Below are 20,608 nucleotides of genomic sequence, written 5' to 3'. Positions count from 1 at the left end.
ACAATATATACTTGACCTAGTCAATGTATAATATGTGCTATGAATGTATAATACGATGCGTTTGAATAGGTTGGAAAACAAATTTATAACTTTATGTTAGACATAAAAATTTTTACTTATTAGGGAAAAAAGCATTTAAAAAAAAAAAAAAATTGGTTATCAAACATTGTTTTCAGCAGAAATTTGTTCTTGTAAATAGTCCTTGGATACTTTTAAAAGCATCAAAAAGAGAGCACCGCCAATTGAAACATTTTTTTTTATTTTTTAAAATTGTTGAAAACTTAGAGGCACATCAAACTTTACTGAAATTTCCCTCTTCTTTGCTATGCTACAATCGAATAAATTCAACTTTTTTGGTAGCTTAAAATTTTAATTATTTCATTAGTCTATTTTAAAGTTCAATCCTAAACGTTCAGGAATCAATAAAATAGCACAACAAACATTAGCTTTTTATGAAAATGAAAGAAAAAAAATCAGTCTCGGAAAGACCAGCCACTTCGTAAAATACTGCAAAATCCCAAAATAGTCCATAACTCTCCCTCTCCCGTTTTCACTAAAAGTGGAATTATTCCATAATCCCAAATATACCCACCACTCTCTGTCATTTTTAAGTCCAATTTTCGGGCTGTCCTTAACCAAAGCCTTGGTTTCTCCCATGAGCAGGTTTTTTTTTCTATGGAAGGAAATAAAGCAAACAATAATTGGAAAAAAAAATGTTGCCAAAATTATTTGCTAATAATCGAATTCGGAGATTTATTTGATCCATTTTGTTTAGATGCCTTTTGATGCATCGCAATGGTGCCGATTTCTTTCTTATTTATCATACTTTTGCAGAAAAAGAAAAAAAACTAGTATGTTGTGGCTATCACGAAACTTTCTTCTATATTTTTTCCTTTTTCTGATCCCTCCCCGTGCTTGAGGAGGAAGCAATATTCCTAACAAAAACAAAATTACACATGCAAAAACTTGACGACCATCCCAATGTCTGAATTATTGCAAAAACAAAACAAAGAGCAAAAATTGAAAGTTACTTTAAAAGCCTTACTTGAATTAATTACAAATATTTTATTTATTAACAAACATAAGATGGCAACAGTTAAAAATTTTAAATCATTGAGATAATATTTCCGATCATTTCCATACAATTAAAATCACGAGAAATACGCAGACAACAATTTATTACGATTTATCTTTCTTATTGTTGCATTAATAAAACTATTTTTATTCACAAAAAAAAAAAAAAATCAACACCTCTTGGAGCGATTGGAGTCAAAATTGAACCAAAGCCTGTTTACGTATGGATTCACATATATTCCAAATTTCAACCAGAACGTAGCATTACTTCTTGAGATAGGGCACTCACAATGGAAAAAAAGAACGGGCGATTGCGCTACCCCCTTTTTAGCTGTTGACACCAAAATAAAATCAGCTCTTATACCCACTAAGGGCTACTTGTCAAAAATTTTTTGTTTCATTCCGTTCGTTATTTCTTGAGATACAGCAGTCACAATTGACGACAAAAAACGTTCTATAACTCAACCCCCGTTTGAGCTATTGACACCAAAATTGAATCAGCACCTGCTCCTGTTAGGGGCAACATATGGACCAAATTTTGTTTGATTCCGCCAGTTACTTCCTGAGGAATAGCAAGCACGCGTAACTCAAAAAACGTCCCATTGCTCCATCCCCCTTGGAGGAATTCGCGCCAAAAACCAATGGGCACAAGTTCACATAGGGGCACATATGTGTACCAAATTTCGTTCAATTTCATGTGGTAGTTTTTGCTGTAGAGCGGCCACAAAAAACTGGTCACACACAGACGTGACACACATACACACACACACACATACACGCAGACGGACGGACATTTTCCAAAAATAGTCGAAATGGACTCAGCACACCTCAAAAGTTCGAATCCGTCAAAATTCGAAAATTTGCACGAATCCAATACTTTCTTCTATATATTAGATATAGAAGAAAGTAAAAAGAAAAGATTTCAACTTATAGAATTAAATTAATAAGGAAACTTTGACGACAGTCAAGAAATAAAATTTGACTTTTCAAATTACTCGAATCAGCGAAATTTGTCTTATCGAAAATAAATAACATTAGTTCTCCACTCAGTTAGACGAGAATAAATATTCACTTCGGCTAATCGAAGTTTTCGACTCATCGAGGTTCGACTTACCAAAGTTTCACTGTAACTTATTCATTAATGACTGGAGAAGAAATGTTTTTACATTTTTGCAAAGAAAAAAGTTTTTAAGGCAAGGAAGTTTTAATTTCTAAAGGGAGGGGGAATGGTTTGAGCCCCCAATTGCCGCCCTATATGGGCGACTATGATTTTAACTATATTTTGTGCCAAGTGACTCAGTCAAATTTTGTTTGCGGACCAGCACATCTTCAAACTTACTGGTCTGCAGGACCAGTTATTTTTCTAATGCTTTCTAACCTTGTTAAACCAACATTTTCTTTCCTTTTATTTAGGTATGGCATTCAGCCAAGTGGTTCATATTCTACAACAGCAGTTCCAGAGTATAAAAAGTGTTCAAGTTCTTTATAGTGAATTGGTGAGTCAGAGCTTTTTTATTTTTTAAGGAGAATTATATATAAGTTACTTTCATGTTTTGGGGGTTCTTAAAAATAAAACTTGAGAAACCAACTTAGATTACATTTGCATTGTTTTTACAATAAAAGCAAAATACTTTTCGGTACGCTCCCCCCCCCCCCCCCCAACTACAGCACTGTCAGAGTGGCATTTGAGAGAAAGGAAAGAAGAATTGAATTAGGAGTGAGGAGAGCAGGTAGAGTGGAATTGTCCCACTACTCTCTCTAGAATGAACTCCTCAGCATAAATGATGTTGACACTTGAATTATAATTCTCTTACTCAATTTATAAGAATTAATAATCAAGTATAAAGTTGAAAGCTAGATTCATTATGTGTTTCCAAAATACATTTATTTATTTTGCTGACATTTTTAACTTTTCAGCAATATTTTTACAATTTTGTTTGAACATTATTGATATAGAGGACCAATTTTGCAGTATGATTGCAAATGTTTCTTAAGTTAAAAATAATAAGCGCCTAAACGCAATCCAGCCAAGGGCTTAGCAAGAAATTCCTCAAGGATCATGTCCAGGTCTAAAATAGCCGACTTTGATGCTTAGAAGTTTAATGCAAGCTATCATAATTTGATATTCAATTTTATACATACAGTCATACTTATGTAAAATTTATTAGATGACAAAAACCATCTTTTAAAGAGGAGAGGGTTTATTCAAATTTTTATGGTAGTGCTTTAATTTTAAACTTCAAGGTAGGGGTCTGGACTGGGAACCAACACTTTTACTATTTCATTGAATCTAACTATATGTTTGTGTTTTTTTAAACCTATTCAACCTATTTTCATACATATATATATATATATATATATATATATATATATATATATATATATATATATATATATATATTCAAATCTAGCCATTCTAAGTTGCATCTCAAAAATTGAGGAAATATAAAACTGAAGATTTGGAGAGGGGTATGTTTCTGAAATGGTGAAAAAAAATAACTGCAGTCATTGCTGATGTTTTTGTTTGAATAAAACAATTTTTTTTATTTATCTGTGTCTTCTGTTTCCATTTACTATTTGTAATAATAACTTTTTTTTTTACAAATCAGTGCGCTGTATGTAATGTTGGTTTTCATGTATAACTAGAGCTGCCAACTGCTACGAAAAAATCATAGTTTCTACGAATTACAGCTTTAAACTAAGACGCTACGATAGCGGGTCCAAAAAATTACAATTTTCTTTTTTTTTTTTTAATTTATAATCCCAAGAGTGTAAAAAAAAAAAAAAAAAAAAAAAAAAAAAAAAAATTGCAAAAACTAAGGCTGTAAGTTCAGAAAATCAAACTTCTACACGTGTGCTGACAGTCTCTGCGCAACAAGCATCGCTCTTCAAAAGCTGCATGGTGTAAAGATGGATCAGTTTTTAGATTGTGACGCTGATCCGGTCACTGAATCTTTGGCAAAAAAGCGAAAAAACTACCAAAAATTCCATGAAGAGTATAAAATTTGTTTTTCTGTATTAATATTCTCTGTATCACATTTGAAATTTGTGAAGTATCATTGTTTTTGTTCTTTATACTGTTGACAATTCATAACTGTTTAAAATCTGCGGCAGGCGGCCACACCAACTGCAAAATGCTGCTACGATTTTGGATTTTCAAAAGTTGGCAGCTCTGTGGTATAACCATGTATCTGGATTTCTCCTTTGGCATCTAAGTTTTAACGTCTCTTTTAGTACAGTTTTACTTTAAATTTTGTATTTCATTTTTTTCTTTTATACATCATTTTTTATCAAAGTAAACAGTTTTTAGACAGCAAAACTTGCACTTATTTTCTCCTTAAAGCATCACATAACTAGGCGTATCTGTAATAACCAGTAGCACTAGGGAACAAATGTGGTAATGTTTTCCTTGGTAGGTGAAGATTTTAAATAGAATAATGGTGTGCATAATACTTATGTCATGTTCAGTAAGTTACCGCCCTATAGCCAGAGCTAAGGCAGAAATACATTAAATACACCGCCAGCTCAGTCAATTCCAGCCGAGGACTGCAGTTTGTGCTTATTAGCACTCATCAGCCCGGCATTGGACTAACAGCTCAGTTAGTCCTATGCCGGGCTGATGAGTGCTAATAAGCACGAAATTGCAGTCCTCGGCTGGAATTGACTGAGCTGGCGGTGTATTTCATGTACTTATGTCATGATTTTATATCCCAAAAATTTCATGATATATGCTTGGGTGCCATATGCAAAATATTAGGGGGGGGGGGCTCAAATATTTCCCCCATGGTTTAGCAGGGTATTTTCCGCATGGAAACCTTTTTCTGTATAGATTAGAGCTATTAAAGCTTGACATTTTTAACAACTTATTCATTAATAGCAGGAGAAGAAATGTTTTTACATTTTTGCAAAGAAAAAGTACTAAAAGCAAGGACATTATCATTTAAAAAGGGGGGGGGGATAGGGGCTGAGCTTAAGCCCCCACTTGCCCCCACCCCCATATAGGCACCCATTGACATATGTGTGAGGAGTTGAGTTGAGCCCTGACCAAGAGCCTGTTGCTATTTGTTTTTTTCTGTATTTGTGTTTGTCTTTTAAATGCTTTCATGCAATATACTGTTACAACTCTCTTACATTTTGTAGAATCCCTTGGTGATGGACCTGATCATAAATCTTTCTCAAGATGGCATACGCTTGATATTCGACCATTGTCGCAAAGGTTGAAAGTGAGTATTATTTAATATTTTGTGTTTTTTAGCTTATTTTAATAAAAAAAAATATTTTTTTTCCATGCTCCCCCCCCCCCCTCTTTTAATAATTTGTGTTAACTTAAGAAATAAAGCAGTACTTTTGTGACAAAAATATGAATGATAAAAATCACTTTATTAAAGCATAAAACTTAATAGCCACCTGTGTTTTGTTTTGGGGGTACATGGACCTTTTTCTATGCAAAATAAGTGAGATTATAAATGAAAAAATATTGAAGGAAAAAGAGGCTCTTCAAAATTCTGAAACGTGTATCTGCAATTATCTGAAAATGTGATAACATTTTTTGTTCTTCATTTTTTTCCTGTTTCTATGTTTAATTCCTTTATAGCTTATTCATTTTGCATTCTTATGTTACTGCCAGATTGCTATTTGTTGGTATGCTGTGGATTAATGAATTAATTATTAATTTTCATGAGGGGTTATGGTTCTTGTTGAGGATGCTTGATGTTTCTAAAATACCAGACCGTCTTTGGATTATGTTTCTTGTTGTTTGTAATATAATTGCATTTATACATTAAACACACTGCCTAAATATTAATAAATATGTACTATAAACATAAGGAACAAGAATTCATGAAAATTAATAATTTTGTCATTGCAGTGTGAACCAATAAACAAGCAGTTGGTTAGTACATAAGAATGTAAAAGGAATTAATTGTGTAAGTTAAAAAAAAGTGAAAGTGTAAAGATAAAAAAAAACTATTAATAAAGTTTAAAAAAACATTGGGGAAAAAATTAAAAAATTAAATTTTTTTTCGTGAATGAAAAAGAGAGGCCTGGAATAGGCTGCATATTTAGACTTTAAAACTAATTTACTAATTTTAGTCTTTAAATTTTTAATGAGTTTATACATACCTGTAAGAAAAGAAATTATCATCCAATGATTTAATACTTTTACTCAATTCTCAATAGAAATTTTTAAGGACCAGAACAACATGAACCCAGAGAGACACAACACTATAACTTCTTTATGGTTTAAAAGAGGAACTGAAGAAGCTCTACACAAATCATTAGAAGATAATTTCCATTGCTGTAGATGGGGGGGGGGGTATGCTGTTCCCCCAAACATTTCTTTATTGTTGTAAAAAAGAATATAAATTAGTTTCAAATCACCACAGTCAAAAAAAAAAAAAAAAAAGTATGTTTTTTGAATTAATGAAGGCCTAAGTAACCTAACCTGAGCTTCTTTGACCTAACAAAAACTTATGCTCCATGACATCTGCCATGTTAAAAGAAGTGCGTTCCCCCAAACATTTTTTCTCAGCACTGGTTATTTCTATTTTCTGAGTGAGTGGGATTCCTGAGAAACTTGCGCTTTGTAGGTAGTTTTCCATGGCCTTCATTGTCCCCCAAGACTCGGAAGACAATGTGACTGTTGGATTTGAAACGAGAAAAAAAACTTTTTGTCTCCAAGTTTCTACTGTTGATGAAGATCATTGGGACTAAAATTTAAAAATAACAATAAAAAGCAAGTAAATAAAAACTAAGACTTAAAAGCACAAAAATACTTAATTATATGATAAAATACATTAAAAATACTGAAACTAAAGCAGTAAAAATAAACTATTACAGTAAAAAATCACTTATCTCAGGAGCTGCAAAAACTCTCCCCAGCAACTTTAGTCAACAGTGCAGCATAGCTAGTAACAAAGCCAATAAGATGCTTGGGTTTAATCAATAGTTCTATTTCAAACAAATCTAAAGAAGTTCTACTGCCCTTATATAGAAGTTTGGTAAGACCTCATTTGGAATATGCTGTTCAGTTTTGGTCTCCTTATCTTATAGTCCAAGAGTCCAGGGGCCGCCGGACCTAACTTATTTTCTAAGTAACAATATGTGTAGGACAGAATAGAGTTAGCAATTTCAACATACGCGTGTTCATTAACTTGGTCCGCGGGCCAATTTGCAGGTACTGGGTACGAAATGTACGAAAAAAATGTGCTAACTTAACTTATTTTCTAAGTCTCAATTTTTATGGTTATGATACTCAGGAAACTATTTAAAAAAAATAATGTTAGCTGCCAGACCAATTGTATGAGCCAAACATCCCGCCAGACGCAGTTTAAACAACCTACCAAACTACCAGACACATCCCATGGGCACTAATGGCTTCCAGTGGCACAACCTTACTTATTTTCTAAGTCTCAATTTTTATACTATGATACTTAGGAAACTATATTCAACACATTTTGTAAACGGCCAGACCAATCGTATGGGCCAAACATCCCGCCAAACACAGGCGGGATGCTATTATTCTTGCACTTAAGCACTGAAAAATATTGTCTGCTTTCAAAAAGCAATACTGTTAAATCAGAAAACCGAGTAATAAAAAAACATGAAATAGGATTTCAGTGAAAACCCCGATTTTACGTCCCCCAAATCTACTTTTTCTCTACATTTCACGTTTTTACATCAGGTCTCATTTATCAGGTCCCCCAGTTATGACTGCTAACTTAGACCGAGGGCCAAATTTCAGGTACTTCGTACTGAATGTATGCAAAAACAGTGAAAACTTTGCTTATTTTTCTGAGTGTTGATTTTTCATGTGCTCCTACTCAGAGCGACGTTTTAACTGTGTCTGGCGGGATTTTTGGCCCATACGATTGGTCTGCCTGTTTACAAAATGCATTGAAATAGTCTCCTGAGTATCAGAGTTATAAAAATTGAGACTTAGAAAATAAGTAAGGTTGTGCCACTGGAAGCTGTTAGTGCCCACCGGGACGTGTCTGGTAGTTTGGTAGGTTGTTTTAACTGTGTCTGGCGGGATGTTTGGCCCATTACGATTGGTCTGGCTGCTTACAAAATATTTTGGAATAGTTCCCCGAGTATCATAATATAAAAATTGAGACTTAGAAAATAAGTAAGGTTGCGCCATTGGAAGCCATTATTGCCCACGGAATGTGTCTGATAATTTGGTAGATGGTTTTAACTGTGTCTGGCGGGATGTTTGGCCCATACGATTGGTCTGGCTGCTTACAAAATGGAATAGTTCCCTGAGGTATCATAATATAAAAATTGAGACTTAGAAAATAAGTTAGGTTAGGCAAATTTTTTGCGTACATTTCGTATCCAGTACCTGCAAATTGGCCTGCGGACCAAGTTAATGAACACGCCTATGTTGAAAGTACATGCTAACTCTATTCTGTCCTACACATTTTGTTACTTAGAAAATAAGTTAAGTCTGGCGGCCCTGGGCTCTCCGTCTATTAAGAAAGATATTAATGCCATTGGAAAGGGTTCAAAGGCGGGCTACAAGGCTAAGAAATGGACTTTCTCATTTATACTATGATTCCAGGCTTAGAATGCTAAAAATGTACAGTCTTGAGCAAAGAAGAGACCAAGGGGACATGATTCAGTTTGTTTAAATTTATTAAAATGAAAGATGTTAAGGGGCTCAAGTTAAGCACTGAAAACAGGACAAGGGGTCATTGTTTTAAGGTATTTAAATCTCAGGCTAACATGGATATTAGGAAAAAAATATTATTTTAGCAGGGTAGTGGAACCTTGGAACAGCTACTCAGAAGAGATGGTAATGAGCAAGGGACTAGTAGATAGTTTTAAGAAGGTCATTGATCTTCACTGGGGATTGTAAATTGACTAGGACCAGCCTAGCTGGGCCCAGAGCCTGTTGCTGGTCGTCACTTTGTGTATTTGTATTTGGGACAATTTATTCCAAACAAACAAGGAAAAATTGTTGAATTTTTGCTGCAAATAAATTGAAAATTTTTGACATAGTTTTCTAGATGGGCAGGTTTGAGATAAACATCTTCAACTAAAAATGACTGTGATTTCTTCAGGTAATTATTTTTAAGATGCTGAATTTTATAGCTAGGTGGTATTTTATATAACATGTTCAAGAAATCCTGGAAAGAGTTATTTTTTTCTCCAAAATAAATATCTGATCTTCATTTTAACTGTTTTTGATAATTTTATATTGCTTATTCAAGAGTTTTTTGCTGTACAATCACTTATTTCTGCAGCACGAGGCAAAAGTTCAGAAAAGATGTATGAACAATAACTTTTTTCTAAAACATTGTATAAGATAAAAATGCTTATGTAGCTGAAAATGAAAGTATCAGGGAGGGGGTGATCCGGGGGGGGGGGGGGGAGGAGAATGAAAAAAAAAAAGAGGAAAGGAAAGAAATGAATTAACAAAAGCTTTCTTAATGTTATCACAATAAGGAAATCTTAATTTTCCACAAGATCTTTGCTTAATCTATTGCTGATTTCTGTTTATTTGCTAAGATTTATATGTAAACATTTTGTGTATTATTTCTTGAATGCTGTTTTAATTCGATGATATGATTGGTCTATCATTTTGCACATAATTGATATTCTCTTTGCAATTAGGTCATTGAAGTATATTGCATGAGCAAGGCAAAACTAAAATACTGGTAAATATATTTCTCTTTTAATATTTGAACTGTAATTTTAGCTCATGACTAATCACATGGATGTGCCAGCTGCGTCAATTGAGCCTAACTGCGCCAATCGCCGATCCTGCGCCAAACTGCTCCAAAAGACCGCTAAATGGTCTTTTCTACTCAAAATCGGACAAACTTGCGCCAGAAGTGAGATTTTGCATGGACTGTTGCAGTTTCTTCAGCATATTTGGCGAGTTTTTGCTGATTATCATCAAGTTTGTGCATTTGGAGTTTGTTTTTACGATTTTTTCGACTTCTTTCCGATTTTTTGCGCATTTCAAAATCCGATTGCATCCGCTTTTGAAAAACTCAATCGTTTTACCTTATTATGTGATTCTGTTCCTTTGACTTGAAAAGTTTTGCATTGACCATTATTTTCAACCATTCTTATCTTCTGTTTCTAGAAGACGAGGACTTGTAAGTTCGTCTTCTTGCCATGCCCACTCGAAATGTCAATCTAGTTGCATCCAAATTGATTTAACCGAATGCCATCTGTAAAAAATAATATTGTTCACTAGTTTTTAATCTTTGGTTTCTAGATTTTAGGACAGAAAATTGATCGCTAATTTTGGTTGGCAATTCGAATGCTCTGGTATATGCAGATATTTCAAGTTTCTCAGATTCAGGCATTTTTTCCCATACTCTTAGCCTATCTTAAATTTTTATTTTTACTTATTTATTTTATTTATTTATTTTTTTTTCACATGTATTTTCAAATTTCTTCTCTTATGACATCATTTCTCAAAATCATTTTTTGTTCATTGTTATTTCATTATTAATTCCATGATTAAATATCAAACACTAAAAAATTAAAAGTTTTAATGTTGCCTTTGCTTGATTTTCCGATTTGTTAATCAAATTCATTATATAAAATATATATATATATATATATATATATATATATATATATATATATATATATATATATATGTTCTTATGTTATATAAGGTCAAATAGAAGTAAATAACCTACACACACCAAAAAATAAAAAATAAAAAAAAACAAAAACAAAAAGATTATTAAAACTGACTTGTAACTTGCTGAGGTTCAGTTTTTAAATTTAACCATTCTTTTTTCTTTCGTTCTTTCTTTTTATTATTTTATTTTTAGCCTTTTCGAATATGTTTTTTAATTTCATGAAGCACACAAATTGTTAAAATAGGTATCAAAGCACTCTAACTTAAATGTGCACTAAAGCAGTAATGTATTAAGCAAAGTAAATGTGTGAACTAAATTTAAATCAGAAGAAGTGTAAAAAAAGAAAGTAGAGCTGGACAAGACTAGTCTTTTGAGAAAAATGTTGGAGAGAGAGAAAAAAAAGAAAGAATAATATAGCAATAATAATAAATGCAATTAAAAGAGCTTTAATTAGTAGTTGAAATTATGGTGATTTTGCATCCTAAAACTCCGTTTTATACATTGTTGCTCCAAATTGATGCAAAAATCAAATTTTTGCTGCTGCAAGCTGCTTCAAATTCACCATTTTATTGCTCCAAACTCGCCATTTTCCTGCCCCCAAGATTGCTCCAAAAGTGAGTTTTGGTCGGCACATCCCTGAGTGTACCCTGTGGGAACACCACTGCTTACTTCAAAACATATTTTTTGTCGCTTCCAATTACACTATGTTTCGTGCTCCAAGTTTACAAAACCAACTTTTTGGTGAGCCAAACTGCTCCAAAGTCACTATTTCCCTGCGCTTGAGATTGCTCCAAAAGTGGGTTTCAGCTGGCACATCTTTGTAATCATGAATCTACGGATTTTGTATTCTTTTAGCTATATGACTAACTCAGTGCTACTTGGAAGTGTTTAGCTCTTTCCCCCACATCTCTTACCTAGTTTAAATTCTAACTCATGTTTCACAGCAATCGTCTTTCCATACATTTCTGTATCTTTTGTGGTACTCAACTGCTGACATTCAACATTTCGGTTCCGTGCCGTGCAGGTGAAATATGCCAATTGACCTTTCTCCCCTTTTGAACAGAGTATGATATTGCATCTCAATACTATATATATTATGTTCTTCAATGCAAGAATTTTTACAAGTCTTTTACTTATAATTAATTAATTTTTTTAATTAGACAAATTTTAGTAGCACCAAAAGTTACAGCGAAGAAACTTTGATGGATTTGAGTTTTTATTTTTATTGAATTGACATTAATGTCTGAAATGCTTAAATTAAATTAAATATAGCATATGATACTGCTTCTCTACTTCTTTTTATTCATCTTGATTGTTGTATATGTTGTAAATTATTGAGCAAGCACGATTGCTTATTGCTTTCATTTGACTGTTTTTGGTGTCCTATCATTTTATTTTCCCATCGCCACCCTCCGCACCATCACCGTCGACCAGCTCCTCACGATGCTGCTCCTATAGCGAAAGCCGTCTCCAGGTTGCATCTATGTCCTACACAGACGCTCATACATGCACAACTACACACACACACACGCATATACACACCTACACGAACATACACATACACACACGCATACATACAGACATCTACACACACACATATACACACAACTACCCACATATTCATGCCTGCACACAGACACGAACACATATGCCTACACACACATACACATCCCCCCTACACACAAACACACACATACCCCCCCCACACAAACACACACGCCTACATACACACACTCGTGGTTGCGAAAAACATAATTTTAATTCAAAATGTCAAAATTCAAATTAATTTTACTTTTTTTTAGTTTTAACTTCATATGAACTCATGTTCACTTTGACGCAGCATAGTTTTTTCCTTGAGTTTTTAAATAGTGAAGCTAAGCAAAACTAAGTCTTAAAGGAATTTTTTGTGATTAAAGAATTTTTAAACCAAAAACCCTAACTTGGGCTAACTTAAAGTAGCCCAATATTTGTAAAAAAAAGCATTTTTTCTGAAAAAATGTATCGGAACTTCAACTCTCAATTTTTTGCTTTCTGAACTGACAAGTTCTTGGGAATTAGTGGTACAAACTCTGCGTTTCAAAGACCAGCTATAAAGTCACAACTACTGACTTCTGAGAAGAAATTGCTTGTGGTACAAATATTGTGCAAGTCTGGCTGCAAAATGTTTAAAAGATTTCGGAGGCAATACCTTTTGTGCAAAACTTTTTGTGCTTAAAATCAGTGGTATATGAAATACCTGAAACCAGAAAAGTAATTAAAATTAACGCAAATCCAGCCCGCAGTTTGGCAGCAAAGGTTGAGGAAATTTTATGCATATTTGGTTCATACTTTTCCATTATTGATGGGATAATTGCAACGTTTGAGGATATTTTTCTGGTTTGGAAAAAATGGTTGACAGAATCTTATCCAAGTACAAAATCAGTTTTATAACTTTTTAAAATTCTTTTTTGTTTAAATGTATCATTTTTGCTTTTTATATTGCAGTGGGAATGTGTTTTGTTCGCCAGAAGTTCCACCTACCCTAGAACAAATTGATCATTCATTTGGAGCCACCCATCCAGGAGGTACATTTCAATTTTTAGTTTTTTTTAATTCTGAAAACTTAATGATTTCTTTGTAAAATATATGTAGTTACCATATACATCTTATAATAATGCCAGTTTCTGCTTAACTCTCTGATGGTTTTGCACGTCTTATCACGCCATAGCGAGCACATTTTTAAAAGGCATTTTACACATATTTTTCAGATGCTAAATGTTTGTTGTCAAACAGTCCGAGGCGCACAGCTGAAGCTAGGCATTGATATAAGTTTAGGGCACTTGACTTACATTGCAGGCCACTCAAAAAAAAAGGTCATGGGGAAGAATTTCATACATCTTACTCATGGCCCAGGACTGTCAGAGGGTTAAAATCAGTGACCTATTTAGTGAGTTTTTTAATTTTGGCGAAACTTTTAGGAATAAGTGGATTTTTGGGGTGAGTCCATCCCTTTTGTAGAAAAACTATCGTGTCCTGGGGTGTGTTTATACTGGTTCTTTTGGTTTTGCGATTTGAAATTATTTACACCAGTAAATTTTTGTAAACTGGAAATTTAGTTAAACTGCCCTCTCATAGATTCAAGTTAACACTACAAATTCTATTAATTTGGGAAAAATAGCAAAATGTGACTTTTTCAGTTAATTACATTTAACATTAAAATTTTCTTTCTTTCTATTATTTCTTCCTTTTTTCAAACTAGGGGGTGGTGAAGCGCAGTGGTGATTCTGTTGTGAAAAAATATGGTAATGAGTGCTTGCTTCTCTACATCAGCCAATGTAAAATACAGTTTGAATTAACTGTTTGAAAGGATGTAGCCGGGTTTCTATCTTATAAATCTGCCCTTGTGGGCTTTTTCGATTCGCACTTGGGGGATCATTTTGGTGTCGAATAAAAATAATTTAGCCAAATTTTCAGCTCTTTATCTCAATCAACCTTAGAGTTTTTCAACAAAAAAGAAAAACCTGTTTTTTCGATTTAATTTAATTTTTACATAGTAAAATTCAAAATTAATGTATAGTATTTTTCCCCTATATTCTTACGACTAAAATACATAAAAAAAATATTAAAGTCAAAATTTTTCACCGAAAAGCTGATTTTTGATGATGAAAAATAAAATTTAAATATTTTTCTTTTCAATGTCTTTATAAAAAGTGTCACTCACCCAAATTTTGTCAGAAAATGTCTTTTATACTCTTCTACACTCAGGATTTTTTTCAAATTTTTTTGAAGTGGTGGAACAAACTGAAAAAAAATAAGAAGTCATTTTTTTTTCATCATTTTGTGTTTAAACAAATTTAAATATTTTTGATTGCCAAAAAAATTTGTTTGAACTAAGTCAGTAAAAAATCGTCTGCTAAGTGAAAAAGAAAATTAAGAAAAAAAAACGAATTTCGAAAATACTGTCTTACCAGATAAAAAACACAATAAAAAACTAAGACATATCCTTCATGAAGTTATTAGGAATGTAAAGAATGCTAAATTGTTCATAAAGACAATTATATAATTTGGCCAAGGCTATTTTGAATAATTTTCCAATCTGCATCCAATTAAGACAAAAACTTTGAATATTAAAGTAACTTTTTACACAATTTAACAGTTTTTTAAAATAACTGACATTAGCAGGGTTGCCAACTGCCTTCCGCATTTTGCAGAGTTGCTCTACAAAAATAGCGAAACTCTGCAAGCCTCTGAAAAAAATTATTTTGCGTTTTCAAGCATGACAAAAGTGTTTAAAACCTTCTTTTATTTTTATGCCAGTGCTTAAAAATGCTTATCAAAGCTCAAAAACAGTTTTAAATAAGAGATTTAAATTTTTTTTATTGAATTTATGGAAAATACCGATCTGCCCTGCAAAAACTTCAAATGCTTCTCACAATCACTACAGATGCTCCTCAAACTGTTTCTCTAAGGTTGTCTACCCTTCATTAGATTATATAATAATTTTCAACAATTTATGATAATTTTTTTAGTAAAGTTAGTCTTCGTCACTGTCTTTATTCACAAAGACGATGACTTTTTCATCAATCAAATGTCTCAAGTTTATATCATATGTAGCTGAGATGCTGAATGAAAATGATGGCTCCATTATGTCAAAATCATCTGCTAATATTATAAAATTTGAAGTGAGATCACGACATATTAAGTTAAAAAACATATTGTTGCTTTCTTGATTATCAGTCAGATAAGAATGACATCATTAGAATTACAAGATATTGCTGTGACTGTGCTAATGGTAGGCACACTTTCATTGCTCACTACATTGCTGCGATCTTATATTTTCGGCCTCATGCTCGATATTTGGCGAATATAGTAAAGCCTGCTGAAATATTGAGTCGCCTGTTCATTGATGAAGAAGTCGGTTGCCTTTGTGAATGAAGACAGTGACAAAGACTAACCTTACATAAAAAATCATTATAAATTATTATAGTTAATGTCACTTATTTTAAAAAAAAAAATGTGTTATAATTGCATGCAAAAGTTACTTTAATATATTGAAATTTTTGTCTTTATTGGATCCAGATGGAAAAATTATTCAAAATAGTGTCAGACAAATTTGTCCTAAACAAAAAATCGTCTCTATGTACAATTTTGCATTGAATAATATTTATTTAAAAACTCTTTAATCATTTTTTTTACATTTCTAATAATTTCATGAAGGATATGTCTTAGTTTTTGATGGATTTTACTGACTTAGTTCAAATAAATTTTTTTTGTCAATCAAAAATATTAAAATTTGTTTAAACGCAAAATAATGAAAAAAAATTACTTTTTAATTTTTTCGTATTCTTTCACCCACTTCAAAAAATTCGAAAAATTTCCTGAGTGTAGAGGAGTATAAAAGACATTTTCTGACAAAATTTGGTGAGTGATACTTTTCTGAAAGACATTGAAAAAAAATGTTTTAAATCTTATTTCCGTTAAAAATATTTAAATCTTATTTACCGTTGTCAAAATTAGGATTTTCGTTAAAATATTATGACTGTAATATTTTTTCATGTATTTTATTCTTAAGAATAAGTAAAAATTACCATTCAATAATTTTGAATTTTACTATGAAAAAAAAATTAAAATAAAAAAAACAGGCTTTTTTTTTTGAAAAAACTCGAAGGTCGATTGAGATAAAGAGCTGAAAATTTGGTCAAAATATTTTTATTGGCACCAAAATGATCCCCCAAGTACGAGCCGAAAAGGGCGCAAGGGCAGATTTAACATAGAAACCCGGCTACAGCCTTTGTTCATTTTTGTTAACACCAGGGCCCGGCTTTAGCTGCCAGTGCCAGGTCCCCCCTCCTCCCGGTCTTACTGACACAGCCTAAAAAAATACACAGAACTTATTTTAGAAACTCGTGTATATTAATTAGACTCGTGTAAGTTTGCTTTCAAATGCAGCACATTAGGGATAGCTTCTGCTAGTTTCTCCTGCATGTTCTAAAATTTTCTGGAAAAAATAGTTACCCGGGTTGCCTAAAGTTTGCAGAGTGAGGGAGTTCATAATACTAATAAATGAATGGCCCTTGCTGTGAAAGGACTCACAGGGCCTGATGTCACTTGATCTGTCATTTCAAATTTTTTCGGGGGGGGGGGGGGGGGAGTCGGGTCAAATGGTAATACTACTCGATCCATATTATTTTCACAAATGGCAAAAAACCCCCGCCCCACATGTATGGAAATACACTCAAGTCTTGGTAACTTGAAGTCCATAACTCGAATATTCCTTTATCTCCGAGCTTTCATTGGATCCCAATCTTGGTTAGAAGGCTGTGGGGTTTTCCTATAACTCGAACTACAAATAACTTGAAGTTTTAGCTGGCCATTTGGGACCAAGTACTTGAGAGTTAACTATACATTGATTTCTCAAATCCAGCGGGGGGAGGGGGGGGCTCAATTGCCCCATCCTGATTCTCCTAAATGACAGACCTGATCCCACTCATGCTAAGGCCGGCTCTATATCACACTATTAGGTCATATTTTTGGCTTCAGAAACATGTAAACAGCAGTATAAAGAGGTGCATTCGCTTAAATCTACAAAATTGAATGCATCCCCATGCTAGATATACTAACAGCGTGAGTTTATTGGAGCAATGATGTTTTTATTTCTAATGTTTCAAAAAGAGGACTTAAAAAACATGTTTGAATTGGTAGCATTGATTAACTTTCTGCAACCTCAGATAAATTGTTGTAAAACAATAAAATATAAAATGATATTTTATCAGGCAACTAAATTATAAAAAGCATAGTAATTCCTTGAAAAAAAAAAAAAAAAAAAAAAAAAAAAAAAACTGGTTCTGTTAGTTCTTTATACAATTAAAAAACAGAAAATAAGTTTTTTTATGTTTGCACTAAACCCTAGTTTTATACATTACACCTTTGCACACTTGGCAGCTGATTTGGCAGACCACTTGCCAATTTGGCATCAGGCACTAATTGGGCACCTATTTCTTGTACTCGCCAAGAGGCAATATCTTAACAAACTCAGAGCCAACCTGGATGTCAGTTCATAAATGGAGATTTATTCTATGTTGTGAATGCATTCAGTTGGCTCATACTGGAATACAAAAGAAAGGAAATGACAAACAAAAGTTTAATTTCAAAGGAAAAATTTGCTTTTCTGGAGCTAAACCAGCAACTTTGGACCCCCATTGAGGCCGAACTAGGGCCTATGCAGTCAAACCATTTTACCTGGATTCATATCTAGTTCAAACTGACCTAACTCTAGAATTTCGTTCAGAGCCGAGACCCTTAAGGTTCGTGCCATTCGGTAGTAAGCTTCTGTGCAGTATAGCTCAAAACTAGAATTCATGTTCAGTAAGTTACCGCCCTATAGCCAGGGCTAAGGCAGAAATACAGTAGAACTTGCCACATCCGGATCAATGTGGCGACAGACCGATCCGGATATCAAAAAATCCGGATATCAAGACCGCATTTAAAAATAGCTGTATTATGGAGTTTTCAAGCTGTATTTCTGTTCTTATAAACAAAATTTAAAGTTTTAAACGTTTATAAACTTAGTAGTATGTACATACAATATGCTCCATTGAAAAACAAAAGGTTACACAATTTATTTACAAAAAGTTACACATCACAGTTATAGTATTAACAAAAATTTACTTAGCTTTTGAAAAAGTTGATTTTTTTTCTGCTGCTTTCCACATTGTACACGTTTTTTTTGAAGCCATGTCTCTCATCCTTTTTAAGAGCATCACGTCCACTTGCACAAGTATCTTCTTGACTTTGAACGTAGGACAGCAGAGCCTCGAACGACTTGAAAGCTTCTGAATGGCTCATTACGTTTACGACCGGATTTTTGTCAGTGTCCCCTTCGCTGTCTGAGTTTTTATCATCATTCTTGCACACCATGTTCAATATATCGCCGTCTGTTAATTCGTTCTGTTCGTCTGCACTCAACCACTCGTTAACAACGTCTTCCTTCATTTTTTCACATCCCGGCAGGTTCTTTACCAGTTCAGCAATCTCATCTTTGGCGGAAGTTTCATTGCTACCTTCCTCTGGTTTCTCTCCCGTAGATTCATCAGATGGTTTGGGTAACAACTTCCTCCATGACCTTACCATTGTTATTGGTTTTATGTCATCCCACGCTTGGGCCACCCACATCACCACATCCAACATGTCCACTTTTTTTCGAGTCTCTGTAACGTTTTTTCCTTCATCCATTCCAGCAATCAAAACCGTCAGTAACTTTCGTCGATAGACACGTTTTATAGATTCTATAACACCTTGGTCCATAGGCTGACAGAGGGATGTCACATTTGGGGACAAAAAAAGACACTTTATTTCGCCATCTTTTAGTTCTTCTGGGTCGGGATGAGAGGGTGCGATTTCCAACAGCAGGACTGCCTTTCTCGGTAGATTATTTTTGCAAAATATATTTTTGCAACTATAGGCGCGGCGCCATTTATACTCTTCTTTCGCCAGTCGCACAGTTCGAAAGAAAGAAATACTTTGACTTTTTCTTACTCAAAAATTGAAAATTTGTTCCGCGAACCGTCCGGATATGGGGAGGTCCGGATGTGGCAGGTTTTACTGTACATTAAATACACCGCCAGCTCAGTCAATTCCAGCCGAGGACTGCAGTTTCGTGCTTATTAACACTCATCAGCCCAGCTTAGAAAGTGGCTAAGCTGATGGTGGAAAACCTCTTAAGGAAGCCAAGATTGAAGGCAATCTTCCATTGAATTGCCTTCAATCTTCGAGTTGAACCAAACCATTGCTTCAGTCTCTCGTCTGGTCAGTGCTAATTCTACACTGCTCAAAAAAATTAGGGGAGCACATGGTTTTAACAAAATGAGAAAAATATTATTCCGGAAACTAATTTCCAATAACGCTTCCATGTTTAGAGAATAAAACGTAAACTTCGGAGCAAATCAACGTTTCTGTCGTCGAAAAGCAGAAAAAGGATACAAGTGCAGAAATCGCGATAAAAAGAAGCCCATTTTTTCAATGTCTGAATGGTAAAATTCAACCGTTCATTTTTTTTATTGGAAAATGCCACGACACCGTAATTTACTGGATTCCATGACTTGACTTTTTATCGGGGGACTGGAATCAGGGCAAACATAAATAACTGTAGCAGACGATGTTGGAGAGGCATATTTTTCATGTTCGCTTCACTGTTGTAGAGGAGTAAAGTTCCCAGTCAAATGTTTTCTGCTTTTTTGCTGTATAACATCTTAATACACGTGTATATTCCTTTTTATGCCTTTGCAAGGCTACCATTGCAAGTTTACCTCATAACGGTTTCTTCACTTTTGTGTGATTGCTCCTCTAATTGTTTGAGCAGTGTATATTAGCTAAACAGTTTGTTTGGCACTCGTGGCTTCCTTAAGAGTTTTTCCATCTCCAGGTCAGCCACTTCCTAAGCTGCCCTGATGAGTGCTAATAAGCATGAAACTGCAGTCCTCGGCAGGAATTGACCGAGCTGGCAGTGTATCTGCTTCATGTAGAATTCATGTACTGGAAATGTTTTTGGCTTGAGCGCGTATGATATTCTGTACTCATTTCCATGGCAATGCGTAGTGACATGACATTTTCATTTTAAAAAGTGATCGAACATGATACTATTTTGTAAATAAATGTGATATCGAGTTAAAAAAAAAGTTTATTTAATCAGAAAAAAGCTTTGATACTTTTAAATAGAACAAGTTTTTAGGGTGTATATTGTCACACATTTTGTTTTTGAGTAAAAGTAATTGGCTAACTAGTTAAGTTTAAAAAAAAAAACCCTCCATTATTTCTTATTACATAATATAAAAATTTCAAAATAGATTTCAAGGGGGAAAAAAATATGAACTACATTTTTGGTGCAACGCAAGTAGAATAAACTTTCGTAATATTTTACTGTTTGTATGTTTATGAATATAACATACAAA

At 33.7% G+C, this 20,608-nt stretch overlaps 1 protein-coding gene across 1 annotated transcript in view; it reads left to right on the top strand.

Moving 5' to 3' along the window:
• The window catches only part of LOC129221649 (phagosome assembly factor 1-like), a 62,513-nt gene that overhangs the window by 19,868 nt on the left and 22,037 nt on the right, over positions 1 to 20,608 (top strand). Inside the window, 5 exon segments of the mRNA XM_054856176.1 lie at positions 2,488 to 2,570; positions 5,215 to 5,275; positions 5,278 to 5,297; positions 9,691 to 9,734; positions 13,167 to 13,246. Of these exon segments, the coding sequence (XP_054712151.1) occupies positions 2,488 to 2,570; positions 5,215 to 5,275; positions 5,278 to 5,297; positions 9,691 to 9,734; positions 13,167 to 13,246 (288 nt within the window).

The sequence above is a fragment of the Uloborus diversus genome, chromosome 4, assembly GCF_026930045.1.
Source record: "Uloborus diversus isolate 005 chromosome 4, Udiv.v.3.1, whole genome shotgun sequence".
Lineage (NCBI taxonomy): Eukaryota > Metazoa > Arthropoda > Arachnida > Araneae > Uloboridae > Uloborus > Uloborus diversus.
The sequence above is the reverse complement of the archived record's forward strand: the minus strand, read 5'-3'. Positions and strand labels throughout refer to the sequence as shown.